The 15,717-nt window shown below is 59.4% G+C and overlaps 1 protein-coding gene and 1 long non-coding RNA gene across 3 annotated transcripts in view; one reads left to right on the top strand and one right to left on the bottom strand.

Moving 5' to 3' along the window:
• The window catches only part of CACNG4 (calcium voltage-gated channel auxiliary subunit gamma 4), a gene marked incomplete at both ends in the record, with an annotated part of 54,106 nt that extends 39,852 nt beyond the window's left edge, over positions 1–14,254 (top strand). The window contains 3 exons of the mRNA XM_082680022.1: positions 4,774–4,857; positions 9,548–9,688; positions 13,716–14,254. Of these exons, the coding sequence (XP_082536148.1) occupies positions 4,774–4,857; positions 9,548–9,688; positions 13,716–14,254 (764 nt within the window). The remainder of the gene's footprint in view (positions 1–4,773; positions 4,858–9,547; positions 9,689–13,715) is intronic.
• LOC309838760 lies at positions 2,274–10,539 on the bottom strand. Of its 2 annotated transcripts, XR_014298386.1 has the most exons (7): positions 10,411–10,539; positions 9,416–9,871; positions 8,203–9,298; positions 6,284–7,838; positions 4,851–5,589; positions 4,470–4,710; positions 2,274–4,209 (listed from the first exon to the last, which is right to left on the bottom strand). It is a non-coding gene; the product is annotated as an uncharacterized lncRNA (long non-coding RNA). The 2 variants fall into 2 exon arrangements; XR_014298385.1 differs by having other exon boundaries at positions 6,284–9,298.
• Positions 14,255–15,717: the final 1,463 nt, after the last annotated feature.

Genomic DNA, 15,717 nt, shown 5'->3' with positions numbered 1-15,717 from the left:
GGATAGATGTGAAGTCCTTCGGACTAAACACTCCACTCGACAAAAACAGGTTGGGGGAGGTGAGGCCGCTCTCGTGAAAAAATCCTGGGCGGCTGAGTCCAGCAAGAGCAGGTCCCGAGAACAGAAGCACAGGATCCCGAGAAGAGGAGAGGCAGGGCTGTGCTCCTAGGCGGACCCAGGGCAGGGGGCGGGGCTGGACAAGGGTCTTGGAAGCATCAATAAAGAAACGGCTGAAGTAAATGGGGAGGCCTTGCCTGGTGGTGCAGTGGTTGGGAGTCCGCCTGCCGATGCAGGGGACACGGGTTCGTGCCCCGGTCCGGGAAGATCCCACGTGCCGCTGGGCCCGTGAGCCGTGGCCGCTGAGCCTGCGCGTCCGGAGCCTGTGCTCCGCAACGGGAGAGGCCACAACAGTGAGAGGCCCGCGTACTGCAATAACTAAATAAATAAATAAAGTAAATGGGGATAGTTGACCTAGAGAGGATGCTCGTTTAGGGGACATACCCACGTTCTCTACTCGAGGTGCCCCACTCCTCCGCAGACCCCACTTGTTCAGACTGGGGCCGGGGGACGCGTCTGGTCCCGACCGTTGGCAGCTTGCCAGCCTCCTCTCGTCCTCGACCTTGGGCCTCCCTTTTTGTGCAAACCCTGGATGGCTGGAAAACTAGCTTGTCCTTCATCCTGTTGGATACAGTTCCTCTCTTCAGTGCCTTGACGCACGACAGAGGATGGGTTCTTTTATTCCCAGGGATTATAAGTAATACCCGTGGATAGGGTTTTGTGGAGGCGGACAACCTCTCAGGAACTTGAAGTTAAAGCTGTTTGGAAACAGAATATGCCTCGGGAGGTGGCGAGGTCCCTGTCGCTAGCTGGAGGGTACAGGGAGAGGATGCGAGTCCCTGGTGGGGAACCTGCTCCAGGGGCTTTGGAAGCGTGAGCCTGAGCGACTGCACGAGTCTCGTTGCAACAGGAGGATGCTTCTGCGGATGCAGTGCACGCAGCTTCCCACACATTGCGTGTGGGCCCCTGCCACTGACAGAGGAGCAGGAAGGGCCAACACGTCTGCCTTCCTGCAAGGCTGGCGCCCAGTGAGCGAACGAGCATGTTGCATTTCCTCTCACACAGCAGCGCTCCTGTGTCAGCGTCCTGGGGCTGCTGGAACAGACCATCACGAACCAGGAGGTTTGGAACACAGTTGTTGCACAGTTCTGGAGGCCCGAAGTCCGAAATCAGGGTGTCGGCAGGGCCCTGCCCTCTCTGAGACTCTGGGTACGTTGTTCCTTCCTTGCCTCTTCCTAGCTCTGGCTGGTTGCCCGCGATCCCTGCCACCCCCCGGCGTGTAGACGCAACACTCCAACCTCTGCCTCTGTCTTCCCACGCCTTTTCCCTTGGGTCCAGGTTTCCTTCTTCCTATAGGGACACCAGTCGTTGGATTTAGGGCCACCCTAAGTTAGTGTGGCCTCATCTTAACTGGAGTCCATCTTCAAGATCCTGTCTCCAAATGAGGTCCCGTTCACAGGGACCAGGGGTCAGGACTCCAACATGAGCTTTCTGGGGGCGGGGGGTTGCAGGGGGTGTGTGCAGGGGGGACACAGTTTAACCCAAGGCAATGCTTGTTCCTTCAGTCTGTGCACAGGAGCTTGGTGTGGAGAAGGGTGGAGAGAAGTTAGGAGAGGAGAGGAGGGGCGGGGGGGACGCAGGAGAGCGCGCTGTCAGCACGCTCGGAGCAGAACGCCCTGCGGTGGGATCCGTCGTGTGTACACACGGCCCCAAGAAAGGGAAATGTCTCTTCCTATCGTATAGTTGGACTGATGAACCATAACTGCGCATCGTCACGCAGCCACTGAAAAGAATGTGTCAGAAAATCTGTTAATATGTTGGGCAGTGTGATCCCTATTTACAGTTTCTATCAAATAGAAACTATCACCCTAAATGCAGAGTGGAGGTTCGCAAAATACATTGGAAGGGCATTTGGAACTAACGTGTCTACATGCAAGCTAGTTTCAAAACCTGCTTTCTTTTCCAATCGAATATGTAAATATGTGGTTTCCTGGCGAAGCATAGTTTTAGCATCATCAGTGGTGCAGCAAAAGCTTTACTGCCCTAGTCCCTGTGCTATTGCCTTCGAAGACTGTCAGCAACTTTTGGAGTAGTATCAACTTATTATTTTTGTTATTAAAAACAAACAAGTTTTTAAAATCTATAGGTATTGGCCTAGAGAAGTGTGTATACATTATTACATGAAAAAAGCAGTTTGCAGAGTAAAGTGTATTGTATTATTCCTTTTGCAAAATAAGGGATATAACCATCCTGGAAACCAGCTTGGCTGTCCCTTATAACAAACACGCAGCTGTCACGTCACCCAGCAATTACTCTCCTGGGCATTTGGCCCAGGGAAATGAAGAGTTAGGTTCATCCCCAAACCTGTTCATAGCAGCGTTATTGGAAATAGCTGGAAACCACAGGTGCAATCGCTGGGCGCAAATCCAGCTGTCATGAGCTGTAGTACATCCGTGCCGTGGAACATCACTCAGCAGCCAAAAGGAGCAAACTATCGATACCACAACTCGGTGAATCTCGAGAGAATTACGCTGAGTGAGAGAGCCAGGCCCGACAGGTCACACGCCGTAAGATTCCATTTATAGAACCTTCTGGAAATGACAAAACTGTGCAAAAGGAGATCATCTTAGTGGTTGCCCTGCGTCGGGGTCAGAGCCTGGGGACCGGGACGAGGTGGGTGTGGCTATAAAAGGGCAACACGAGGGGTCCTCCAGGTGGCAGAATGTTCCTGACTGTAGCAATGTCAGGATCCTGGTTGGGATGTTCTCACTGGGGAAACCGGGTGAAAGGTACCTGGGGTCTCCCTGCAGTGCTTCTCACAACTGCGTGTGAGTCTACAGTTACCTCCAAGTAAAAAGATTAATTTTTAAAAAACACGTGAGCACGTGGGAAGACGCACAGCCGACCGTTGACCCCTGGAGACCAACTCTGCAGAGAGATTATTTACTTCTTGTTCAGCCTCTTGATGTCTGACTGTTCCCACAAGCCTGGGGGACTTGGGGACTTTGTTTAGGCCCGTGAAGTAGCCCCCGAAGTGTGCGGGGGGGGGGAGGAGGGCGGAGGGCTCCACCTCGCCCACCCACGCCCGGGAGGCGCTTGCTCGGCCTCCCACGCACCTCCTGAAGCTGGGGTGCGGCCCGCGCTGGCCGTCCTGACACCAGCCTGCCCTGGGGCTCCTTCCTCTCGCTCCACCACAGAGTAAGAGCCACGGAGCAAAGGGTGGGTGACATCTGGGTCCCAAAGCAGCAAATGTCCCCTGAGCCGTCAGCGCAGGCCGAGAATCGTTGAAGTGCCTTTCAGGGTCGCCTCCCGTGACGCTCCTGAGGTCCCTAGACGAGGCCTGTGGCTGTCCCCATTCTCCAGAGCAGGAGACTGAGGCAGGTAGCTAAAACGCTCACGCTTGACCCGGCTCAGACGACACTGTGGAAGCGTACCCCACTCAAGGCGCCGCCTCTGACACCCTCAGACTGTCCCCCACTGTCCCTGACCAAACCCAGCCTGCCCAGCAGTGGCCTGGACACCAGCCCCTGAGCTCTCTGAAGGCAGCAGCTCATGGGCCCAGCTGAGGGGAGGCTGGGGGGCAGCTGACTGGTAAATGGGAGGCGCTGAAGGTGCCCCCAAGCTCGTCGAGGCCCTTCTCCATGGAAAGGACGGGGACGGAGGCCAGCCTGGCACGGGCCCTGCTGCCTGCACCGTGCGCCCGACCAGGAGGTCTGGCCGGGACGTGGGAGGGTCAGCGAGCCGCTCAGCAGCAGCTGCAAAACGAGAACGTTCCAGCTGAAAGCAGGCGGGCCCGTGTGGGGGCCAGGACGAGCTCCTTGTAGGGCCAGGGGCCCGGCCTGGGCGTGCGGGGGGCTGGCAGGACAGAGCCCGGCACCCTGTGTCCCCCGACCTGCGTCCGTTTCTGCACTGTGCACGCCCACACTGCAGGGAAGCAGGCGCTGGGAGAGCTGGCGGAAGATTCCAGAAGGGAGGGCTGGGCGGTCCTCCTGCCGTCACTAAACTACTCAGGGTGTCCTGCGAAGGCTACTTCTCCGGGTGGGGAGGGAGACCAGGCAGGAGAGGGTCTGGGCCTTTCCGGGAGTCTCTCTTCCTTCTATCACACCGAGTGAGGGGATTACAGTCACGTTGCCGACCGTGCGCAGATTCGGCCTGTGACGTAGGAGGGATTCACCGTAACTGTGTGCTCGAGGGGAGAGGGGAAGACAGACAGACAGACAGACACTGCCGCAGGGAGGTGGGCGGCAGATCTCATCCCGGCCCACAGCCCCTCTCCCTGCACGGGTCCTTCTCACCTCTGGCCGCACTGGACTTCCCACCCTCCCCAGACACAGGCCCCAGCCCTGCCTCTTCACAGCCCCGCCTCTGCCTGGCTGGCCCCTCCCCCATCCCACTGGGAAGGTCTTTGTCACCTTTCAAGCCTTGGCTCCGCAGTCCCCTTGGGCCCTGCTGGCCCAGGATGCTCTGCTTGAGGCCTCTTGTCCCTGTGTCCTGGTGCCCCTCCCTCTCGCGGGTGTCCAGACGTGGACCGTAATGACGCGGCCAGCCTGGGGCGCGTCCCCCGCTGGGCGGTCCTTCTCTGTGCCCCACGCCCATCGGAGCGGCCCTTCTGCGCCCTCCACGCCCAGAGCCAGGCACACCCGGCCAGCGAGTCTGGGGAGAAAGGACGTGGAGCCCACGGAACATTTACACCGCTCTTCCCCTCGCTCCCTGCAGGGGTCTATAAAGGGCACTGCTTCCGCATCAACCACTTCCCAGAGGACAACGGTTACGACCACGACAGCTCCGAGTACCTCCTGCGTGAGTGCCGAGGGTCCTTCGCTTCCTCTGTGGGTGGAGCGGGGGCCGGTGGTGGGCAGCCGGCTGCGGGGGAGGAAGGTGGGCCCCGTGGGGGCGGAGGGGGCTGGTCCCTGGGTGCTGCCTTCACTCCCTTTCTGATTCCGAATCGTTAGTTCGGAGGATGGAGTGTCGTTCAAGGTTGCTGTGACGTGCTGGGTGTCCCGGCGGAGTTGCCTGGCTGATAGGACCATGCCCGGGTGCGGCCCGGGAAGATGGAGCAGGGTGGGGGAATCCCTGCTCCCCAGGGCCGCTGTCTTCAGAGGAACTGATTGCTGTGTCCGGTCCAGAGGTCAGGACGTAGGCTTGCCCGGGCCCGGCATCCTGGGGGCTGTGCCACCCCAAGCACACGGCCCGGCCAGCCCTGGACCTGCCCACCCCTCCCCTCCCCCACCCAGCATTCTAGTCTTGAAAAATCAGATTAAGTCACGCGCTGAAACAGCCATTGGGTGCCAGGCAGCCTGTGGGAGAACGTGAGGACGGTGGTGGGACCAGCCTCGGGTATGTGGCCCTGAGTGTCTCTGGCACAGACTGGTAGAGCCCATGAGCTGCCCCTGCCCGGGTCCTGCAGTGGGGCTGGCCCCCGGACTGGAACGCGGAACTCAAAGGACAAACCCCGTCCCACACCCTAAATCCAGATCTCGTCCGTGGGCACCTCCCTGGGAGAAAGGATGGAGCCTCAGCCTGGGGAGGAACCTGGAAATGGAAAAAACAGCACCGTTTTGAAGTCATTTTCCCCTTTTGCATTAGCCAAGACGCAGGCAGAGCTGCTCCCAGCGGCTCCCCTAGGGGCTCAGGCCAGCTTCATTTATGGAGAATCGATACGAGTGTGCTCAGAGGGAGCACTCTTCACTCTGCACCTGCTTATGGACCGTTCTTTTCTAAGGGAAAGGATTTTGGTTCTGAGTCATCTAGTGAAATAGACCAGCGTGCGGTTCCCCTGCAGCCTGGGGCAGCCTCAGGCCCAGAACCTGGAATAATGTAGCCAGATCTGCCTCCCATCCCTCCTCCCTCACCTTCTCCCCTTCCTCACGCCTGTACTCTCTGCTTTCTGCGGGCCACCACTGAACCCAGCAAATGATAGTCCATAGGGCCGCCACAGATGGTTGTGCAGGTTGCACACTGCACAACTCAAGGGATATCATTTGCATAGACTAGCGTATACATTACACTCTGTGAGTTGCATGGTGCGTGGCCTGCACAGCCATCTGGGGCGGCTGCTGGTGAAAGCCAGCCCTGAACAGGACCTCCCCTTGTTTGCCGGCCCGGGGCAGTCAGATGGTCCCTGAGGCTCTGAGGGCAGATTTGCTAACCTGGCCACCTCGGGACTGTGCGGAAGCAGCTCCTGGAGAAACACGCCATTCCCTCCCCACTTCCCACATGAACTTGCCTGAGGTTAATCGGTGCGGGCTCTGCCTCTTTACTCCCCTGCCCTTCCCCTCATGGTCCCCAGGGTGCTGGGATCTCCTTCTGGATGGGCCTCGTGGCACATCAGCCAAGAGGTCAGACGATGCGGCTTCCTGGGGTCCCAGCAGGAAGCAGAGGGGACGCTCGCTCCGATGGGATGAAGGAAGGGCATTTAGTGAAGGACTAATTACAGAGCTGTGGGCGGGGCTAAGGGAAGCTTACAACGGGCAGTGAACACACCGCGGCTAGCAACAGAAGGACCCCTTACAGCCCTCAGCCTGAACAGGTGTGAGAGGCAGGTATGGACGCTTGCACCAGGGGAGCTGCAAGGACAGGCCTCCTGGCAGGGGCTGTGGCCTTTATGACAGAGCGCAGCCACCTTATCCTCGTCCTCATTTGCAGGAAGGAAGCCAGGGGAATAACCGTCTCCCCTGCACTCTCCTCCCAAAGCCGGAGTCGAGGGACCCCGATGACCCGGTCCCTGGCGTCAGCCTCCCAGGGCCCAGAGCAGGACCGAGAGAGGTGGTCCGAGGGCCGGGAGGGGCACACTCACCAATCCAGCTTCAGGCTCCTGCTGTCCTCAAACCCCACCAGCGGTGCCCCGGGGCAGGGCGTGAGGGCTGGGAGACCCAGCAGCGATTTTCCCAAATAACATGATGGCAACTGTACATCAGCCATCAAAGCTCATTTGGGAAGGAAACGTTTCCTTATTGGTGCACCGTGGGGAGCCAGGGGGTTCATTCAGGAGCCCAAGGAAGAGAAGGGGTGATGGCTTTGGGGCCTGTGATCTCGGCTGCTGAGGGGGAGGGCAGAGCTGACTCCCCATCAGGGAAGTGGTTTTCCACTCAGGGGCTGCAGAAACAGCGAGAATTGGCCCTGAACTCGAGCCCCAGAGTGCAGGTGCCTGTGAGCTGGGAGCCAGAGGGAGTGGGCAACATTCCAGGACAGAACAAGGCCGCGGTCGCCACGGCCATCCGGCCTGAGTTTCCCTGATTCCCTGCTGTTTCTCTCTGTTGAGCCCGCTGGCCTCAGGGCTTCCCGTCCCTCTTGCCCTGGGCCTGGTGCCCCTTCTCCAGGCTCCGCATTTCGGGTTGGGCGCGTGGTTTCTGTGCTAACCCCAGAGTGCTGGTGTCAGGGCTGCTGAGAGCCCATGGCAAGACTGAGGGCGAGTGAGGAGGAGATGCCCGCCCTCTGGGCAAAAACACAGATCCTTGCCAGGGCTCGAGGTAGCCACAGGGCCGTGGGCTGGACATCGACCCCGCTCTGTGCAAGACCCAGCCTGCACCGCGGTTGGTGCCCGCACGTCTAGAGCTCCGGGTGAGCCCACGTGGCAAAGGACGGTGCTCACGTGACTTACGCGGGCGGGATGGACGGCTCTGGGCCAGGCCCGAACTCGGAGACGTTAGAGGCTCCAGGCTTCCCTCGCTGCAACCCCTCTGACCCACCTGCAGAACGAGGGTATCGAGGGGGACCCGGTCCCCCTTTGCCGGCCCGCACGGATCAGAGGCGCATTTCAAAGGCCCACAGGAAACCTGCGGCTGTGAGAAGGCAGAGGAAGGAGGGGGAGGCGGAGAGAAGAGCTTCATTTACTGCCCCAGACAAGCCGCTCTCTGTGCAGGGCACACACTGGCGGGCTTACAAGCAGGGAGACAAACGCTGCCTTCAGAGGCTGAAAGGCCGCAAACGAGCTCAGCTGGCTCAGGAGGGGGGCCTGCCGGTGCCCCCAGCTCACTGTCCCCTGGCGGCCCCCAGGTCCACGGAGCCGGGATTTCTCCTGGGCTGGGAGGCCGAGCTCGGGGTTCTGCTCACGTCCCCCTTCCCTTCCTCCCGCCTCCTCTCCCAGCCAGATGCTCAGGGAGGGGGACCCGCATCCCCCAGGGCCCTACTACGCGCCCGATGTACCTTATTCCGTCAGAGTCTCATCACAGCACTTGCAGGTAGTGTGTCCCTTTCCTAAGGCCACTGTAATAAATTACCACAAACTGGGGGGCTTAGAACAGCAGAAAGGCACCCTCACACGGAGTGGAGGCCAGACGTCTTCACTCAGGCGTTGCCAGGGCTGTGCTCCTCCAAAGCCTCTAGCAGAGAATCCTTCCCGCCTTTTCCAGCTCTGGCAGCCCCGGCATCCTTGTCTTGAGCTGTGTCATCCTTTCCTCCGCCTCCGTCCTCACATGGCTTCTCCCCATGGGCTCTTCTGCTGTGTCGCTTCCTGTTCATGTTAGGGCGCCTGTCACTAGACTTGGGGCCCAGCGTGATCTAGGACGGTGTCATCTCAAGAGCCTTAACTTACTCACAGCTGCAAAGACTTTTCTCCAAACCTGGTCACACTCATAGGTACCAGCAGTTAGAATGTGGACATAGATTTTGGGAGGCCACAATTCAACCCCTACAGGTAGGTATTACTACTCTCCCCAGGTTGTAAAAGAGGGGAGTGAAGTGGTCTGAAGCTAGCTGCCCTGGTCGCCCCGCTGGGCAGTGCACAGCTGCAGATCTAGCTCCGTGGGACCCCGCAGGCCATGGACATGCTCCCCTGTCCAGCCACCCCCTCCTCGGTGACCTCACGAGGTCCGGAGCGTCCCGGGGTGATGGCGCTGGCGTTGACGGAGGTGGGAGATCAAGGCTGTCACTTGAGGAGTGTGTGCTATGGGCAGGGCCTTTGCTAAATAAGCCTATTAGATGTGCAGAACCCACCTGGATGTAGCCTGTTACGAACTGCATCCCAGTACTAGGGAAACCCAGTGTCAGGGAGGCCCCACCTTGGCCAAGGCCACACAGCCAGCGTGCCACAAAGCGGGGTACCCGGGCCCGCCGAAGGCAAAGCCGTGCCCTCGGCCGCCCATCCGGATCCAGTCTCCAGCATCCCGGAGGCTTCACGGAGACGATGTCCACGAGCTGTGACGGGCCGTCTGACAGTGTTCTCGTGCCTGTTGCTGTGGCCTCCCTGGTGGCGCTGAGGGGATCCCCGCTGGCAGAAGTGGGGCCCACATCCAGGGAGAGCCTGAGACAGGGGCAGATGTGATTCCAGGCCACGTGGCGTCCAGGGGGAGTGACCAGCAGGCCGGCGCCATCACTTGGTGGCCTCCACCCCGCCCCCCCCCCCCAGCTCCCTACCCACCTGGGGTCTCCAGGGTGGGATGGGAATCTTCAAAGTCAGCGGAAGGGCCTTGAGAGCCTTGGGGCCGACGCCCGTGGCCGGGCCGGGAGGACGGCCAGCCCCACGGCCCTCTCTGTGTCTCCCGCCGGCCAGGCCTCGTGCGCGCCTCCAGCGCCTTCCCCATCCTCAGCGCCGCCCTCCTGCTGCTCGGCGGGCTCTGCCTTGGCGCCGGGAGACTCCACAGCCGCAAGAACAACATCGTCCTCAGCGCCGGCATCCTCTTTGTGGCTGCAGGTGAGCCGTCCGCTCTGGTCCCCGCTGCACAGAGCGCTCGTCTGCGGCGTGCGGTGGGGAGGACGGGGGGCAGGTCATAACATCGCCGTGGGTGACGCAGGTCCAAAGTGTGGGGCGCCCGGCAGGGAGTGGGGAGCAGCTGCTTAACAGGCATGGGGTCTCCTTCTGGGCGATGAGAATGTTCTGGAACGAGCAGAGGGGGTGGTTGCACAACACTGAATGAACTGAATGCCACTAAATTGTGCACTTTAAAGGGTTAATTTTACGTTACGGGAATTTCACCTCAATTAAAAATAAAAATAACTAGTCCAGGTGTGCAGAAGGCCACAGGGGCAGCGCTGGTGCCCTACAAGCCCCTCCTGGGAGCCTGGCGGAGTTGAGGGTCGGGGCGGGCCTCAGGGGATCGCTCAGAAGCCAAGGCCTGAAGGGGTTGAGCCGGGAAGACAAGGGGAGGCACACAGGCCGGCAAGGGGGCAGGAGCCCAGCGTGCCGGGGGCGGTGTGAGCGAGGAGGAGGGCGCGGGGCGGAGCCCCACCCGCCCACCCTGACTGTCCGAGTCTCCCGGCTCCGAGACGGGCAACAGCACCTCTGCGCCCCTCAGAGCTGTGGCTGAGAGCAACCCACTCCCTGCCCAGTGGGTCCGAAATGGCCTAACACGGTCGCTCCTCTGAGCCTAGCCGCAGACGGCGCGCTGCAGGCCGGAGGGGGGGGTCAGTGCTCACGCCTGGTCCAGGGGAGAATCCAGTGGCCTGAGTCGCTGGGGCTGGGGGCTTGGCGGGGCGTCTGAGGGGCAAAGCTCGGCCAGTGGCGTCCTCAAGACTCCGGGCAGCCCGGCGGGATGGAGATGACGGTGCAGCAGGGCCGGAGCAGCTGACTTCCCAGGCCTCGTTCCAGTAGATCCGCGTAAGAAATGTCACAGAGCTCCGCCCGCAGCCCTTTCCTGAATTGTCATCAGAGCTCCTTGCACCGTCCTAACGGCATTCTCGCTTTCAAAGAGCCCTTTTCTCACACCGGACCTGTGAGGCTGAGCGGAGCGAGGGTCCCTGTGCCTGGGCTCTGAACCCTGAATCAGCCCAGTGGCACCGTGAGGGTGACAGTGAGGCTCCCAGTCACCGGGCCGGGCTTCCTTCACTGGCCCAGGAAGGGGCCTGCGAGGTGCGCGGCCCACGTAAGTCCCCAGAGGCCATCTCATCCCATCTCTTCTCACGGCTCCTCTTGGTGAAGGAAGGTGACTGCCGTTTGCATCGCGGAACTGCGGGCCACAGCTACCCAGGGACGGGCTCAGAATCTCAGGGCTCCTGGCCGCCATTCTTGCGCCTGTTCTCCCGCCCCACTTCAGTCTTTGTCTCCTTCCAGTGCAGTAAATATATGTGTGTGTGCATCTGCGGGGGATGTATGTGAGTGAGGAGTGTGTGTGTGAGTGTGAGCGTGTGAGTGTGTGTGCGTGCGAGTGTGAGTGTGTGTGTGTGTGTGAGCGTGTGTGTGTGAGCGTGTGAGCGTGTGCTGGAAAGGAGGATCTCCTTAGGAAGAAGCAGGACGCTCCTTCCTGGCCAGGTCCCTGTCCTGTCCCTTCTCCTCACCTTAGCCCAGAACGGGGGCAAGGCAGGAAGACAGGGACACACGCCATTCTCTCTCCTCCTCCAAGCAGGCAGATTGCTCAGGGTGTGGACTTGAATCCTGCTGTGGCGTTTGAATCCTGTCCCCTTTCCTTTCCCGAGGAAGGAAAGAAGACTTCCACTAATACCAGTGCCAATGCTGCACGAGTGCACCCCCATCACCCCAGCTCCTGAGGAGGTGGTCACGTGGCCCAGGCGGTTTCCCTGAAGTCACCCAGCGGCAACGACAGGCTGAGCCCAGGGCTGTCAGCCTCTAAAGCGCGCTGCCCCCTGCACTGCCTGCTCCCCCCGGAGGAACCTTCTCAAAGGCATCTCCAGATGCCCTGGGTCTCCAGAGGGGCTGTGGAGCCCGGGGCGCAGAGACACTCAGCTGAAAGCACAGGTCTAGCCACAGAGGAGAGGACGTGGCAGCGAGGAAACACAATGGCCATGCAGGCAAGCAAGGGGCTGTTGGCTGGTCCCCGTTTATTCCCTGGATCAAGGAGCCCTGATCGTGGGCCAAGGCAGCACAGACCCAGAGTCACGCGCAGGGCCCAGCAGTGAGGTGAGACAGGCCGTGAATGATTCTAGGTGGAAAATGATTGGAGCCTCAGGAGAAGTACGGTCTAAAAGCTGGGAGAGTCAGAAGAGGACGCCGGTAACTTCTTTGGGAACGTGGAATCAGCTGGGATGTGATTTACATTCTTATGGCTTGTGCAGAATAGGGGAAGGAGAGACAGAGCCAGCAGGCAGGGGAGGAGGGGCGGAAGGAAGCAAACCGTGATTGTGAAAACCCGTGTCAGTGGGGGCTCTTCTGGAGCACAGTGGAAGGGGTGAGGAGTCCAGACCTACAGCTGGATCGCTGAGCCCTTAGGAGGAAATACTCTAACCCATCCACGCTGGGATTGGTGCAGTAGGAAGATGGACAGAGGCCCCGGGCGGGGCATAGATGATACAACACATTACGATAAAACACAATAGACTGTACTAGAACTCAAAGCATGCTCTCGGTGTGCTGGGCGCAGTGCTTTCTATGCATTAGCTCGTTGAATCCACACACCCACCCAGTGTAGTGCGTGCCACTGGCATTCCCACTTTGCACGTGAGGACCCTGAGAGGTAAGTAATTTGCATAAAGTTCCAGAGATGAGAGTTGGTAGAACCAGGATTCAAACCCAGGCAGCTCGGCTCTGCTCAGCCTCACTTATAACGAGAGAAAATCACATAAACACACGAGTGGGTTTCACCTCCCAGACTGGCAAATGCATTATAGGCTGATGAGGCATTTTGTGCCGCCATGGAGGGTGCTTGAGCTGGGACTCCGAATTCAAACACAGCTACGCACAACTCAAGATCGTGGGACAGAAAAAGGACATTAGTGGAGACCCCAGTGAGATCCGAGGAAAGTCTGGAAGGTAAATGGATAGTAGCACACCAGGTGGGCTTCCTGGTTGTAACACATGTACATGGTGACATAGGACGTTAATGGGGGAAAACGGAACGGGGAGTTGGAAAGGGGCTCTCTCTCTGTACTGACTTCACACCTTTTCAATAAATCTAAAATTACCCCCAAATAAAAGTTTGTTTTTAAATGCACACACCCAGTGAGGCAGAAGTTTCACTTCAAGGAATTCATCACATTTTTACTCACGTGTGTGTGGAATGATGTAGACATAAGGCTGTCTCATAGCCGAGGGCTGGAAGCCACCTGCGTGTCCAGAGCAGAGGCCTGGGTAGATGCCCCTGCGGCGGTGTTGGTCCCATGAGCAGTTAGAGAGACAGAGACAGCTCCTCCTGTCCTGATAGGGAACTGTCTCTCGGGTGGAGACAGCTGAGTGAAAAGGCAAGGGGCCAAAGAGTATTGTGCAAAGAAAAAAATGGAAGAGAGAGAGAGAGAGAGATGGAGGGAGGGAGAGAGACTGGATATGGATATGAGAAGGATATACGAGAGAAGATAACAGTAGCTGCCTGAGGAGGGGAACTGGGTAGTAAGAGCCTGTGTTTTATTATATACTCACCCAAACTCTGTACTTCATTACCCATTCAAAATCAACTACTTTTACTTAAAATTAGCAACCAGAACAAAGACATACCCACCAAAAAGGGGAGTGGCCACCATCCCCTGCCCCACCCATCTGCCCCCTGCTCCACCAACTGCCTTCTACTCCACCCATCTGCCCACCCCCCGCCCAGCAGCCCCTGCTCCACCCACGTGTCCTCTGCCCGACCCAGCAGCCCCTGCCCCGCCCACCTGCCCCTGATCCACCCACGTGTCCTCTGCTCCGCCCACCAGCCCCTGCTCCGCCCACCAGCTCCTGCCCCGCCCACCTGCCCCTGCCCCGCCCACCTGCCCTTGCCCAGCTGAGGGTCTAACCTCTCTCTGCCTTTGTTCGCCCCGCCCCCCCACCCCCCCCACCCCCGCTTCCCTTTCAGGCCTCAGTAACATCATCGGCATCATCGTCTACATTTCCAGCAACACGGGAGACCCCAGCGACAAGCGTGACGAAGACAAAAAAAACCATTACAACTACGGCTGGTCTTTTTACTTCGGAGCCCTGTCTTTCATTGTGGCTGAGACCGTGGGCGTCCTGGCCGTAAACATTTACATTGAGAAAAACAAAGAGTTGAGATTTAAGACCAAACGGGAGTTCCTTAAGGCTCCCTCCTCATCACCCTACGCCAGGATGCCGAGCTACCGGTACCGGCGGCGGCGCTCGCGGTCCAGCTCGAGGTCCACCGAGGCCTCTCCGTCCAGGGACACATCTCCAGTGGGGCTGAAGATCGCCGGGGCCATTCCCATGGGCGAGCTGTCCATGTACACGCTGTCCAGGGAGCCCCTCAAGGTGACCACGGCTGCCAGCTACAGCCCCGACCAGGAGGCCGGCTTCCTGCAGGTGCACGACTTCTTCCAGCAGGACCTGAAGGGAGGCGTGCACATCAGCGTGCTCAACCGGCGGACCACCCCTGTGTGAGCTGCCCCGTTCTCTCGGCACCGGCCTCTCCCCAGATGGGCGGCTTGGACCCCACAGGGGGCATCTGACCCTTAAGACAGACCAACAACAGACTGAGGCCAACCCCCACCCTCCCGGGTCTCCAGAATGGGTCGCGGGCTGGCTTGGAGCGAAGCCCCGGAGACGGGAATCAGAAGCAAGAAGGCTGATTTTATCCCCCAGGAGGGTGTTTTGATGCCCCGGGGTTCCGAAGTCTCCCAGGAGGCCCCAGAGCTCTCCTGAGGCTGCACAGCCTTGCCCCACCCGGGAAAACAAAATCGAGCCATTATCTCCTCTTGGAAACACATCTTCCGCCGGAAGAACAGGCTTTCGGGGCCTCCCACCCCCGCCCGGTCCACCGGGCCGCAGGGGCCTCCGGGGCCTCCCATCCCCGCCCGGCTCACCGGGCCCGCAGGGGCCTTCGGATGCTGGGTAGCTGCTTTGAACCCAAGGTTCTGGTCTGTGAGCCGCAGGCGAGGAAGCCGAAGTTTGCCCCCTTTCCCTCTGTCTGTCTGGCTCCGGCAGCGGCTGCTTGTTGAGGTAACACCAATGCTGAGGAGAGAGCCTGTGACCACCTGGTGCTCTGGCCTTTGTGCTGTCCGGGGCCGCTTCCCTCAGCCTGGGGACATCGAGGCCTGCGGAGGAATTCGTGGGGTTTGGGGGCGTCTTTGCTGGCCTGGGCGTGAGGTAAAGGCTCCTCCTCTCTGCTTCTGGAATGTTCTGCCTCACATGGAAAGGGCAGAACTCACTGACTGTACTTGAGAGTCAGGAAGATCCCACGGGTCAGAGGAAGGGTGGCCTCTTACTTTGTCCCCCCACCTCTGCCCACTGGTCTGAGGAGCAGCTCTGCCCCTCCTCGGGGGTCATAGGGACAGACCTTCCCCCCAGGTGTTTGGCAACAAGAGCCCGAACCTTGTGCAAGAAAGGGAGACCCGAGGGTGAGCAGAGACCAAAAGATCAGAACAAACTCCCGCTTCCGGGGTGGTCACTCATCCTGATTTCTTGCAGAAACGCCAGGAGAGCAGTTACATTCATTCTCTCTTAAAAAGTGGCAGCAGCCCCTGCCCCAAGCCCCGTTACTGTCACTTCTTCTGCTCTCGCCCTGCCCCCGAAAGCACTCAGCGAGGAAGTTTGGATGAAAGGGCCGAGCACCCGGGAAGGGAGGCGGCAGGTTCCAAGCTTGACGTTTTTCCAACCGTTTCTCGCCTCCGGAGGCAAGCAGAGAATGTGGAAGCGTGTCCGGGCTCAGGGGGACAGCTTTCTGGAACACGGAGCTGAGCCTCTTTTATATAAACACGTGCTTTCTGAAGACAGATCCTTTCTTACTTTTTGAGACCTGGTAATCCCTCTGAAGCAGTTGTCTGCGATCCCGGTAGCTGTCGTACTTAGAAGTGACAAGAAAATTCTTACCTCAGCCACCTGCTCGTGGACCCCCTGGGCGGACT

The sequence above is a fragment of the Grampus griseus genome (assembly GCF_964374135.1).
Source record: "Grampus griseus genome assembly, chromosome: 20".
Lineage (NCBI taxonomy): Eukaryota > Metazoa > Chordata > Mammalia > Artiodactyla > Delphinidae > Grampus > Grampus griseus.
This window is presented reverse-complemented; position numbering and strand designations above follow the sequence as displayed.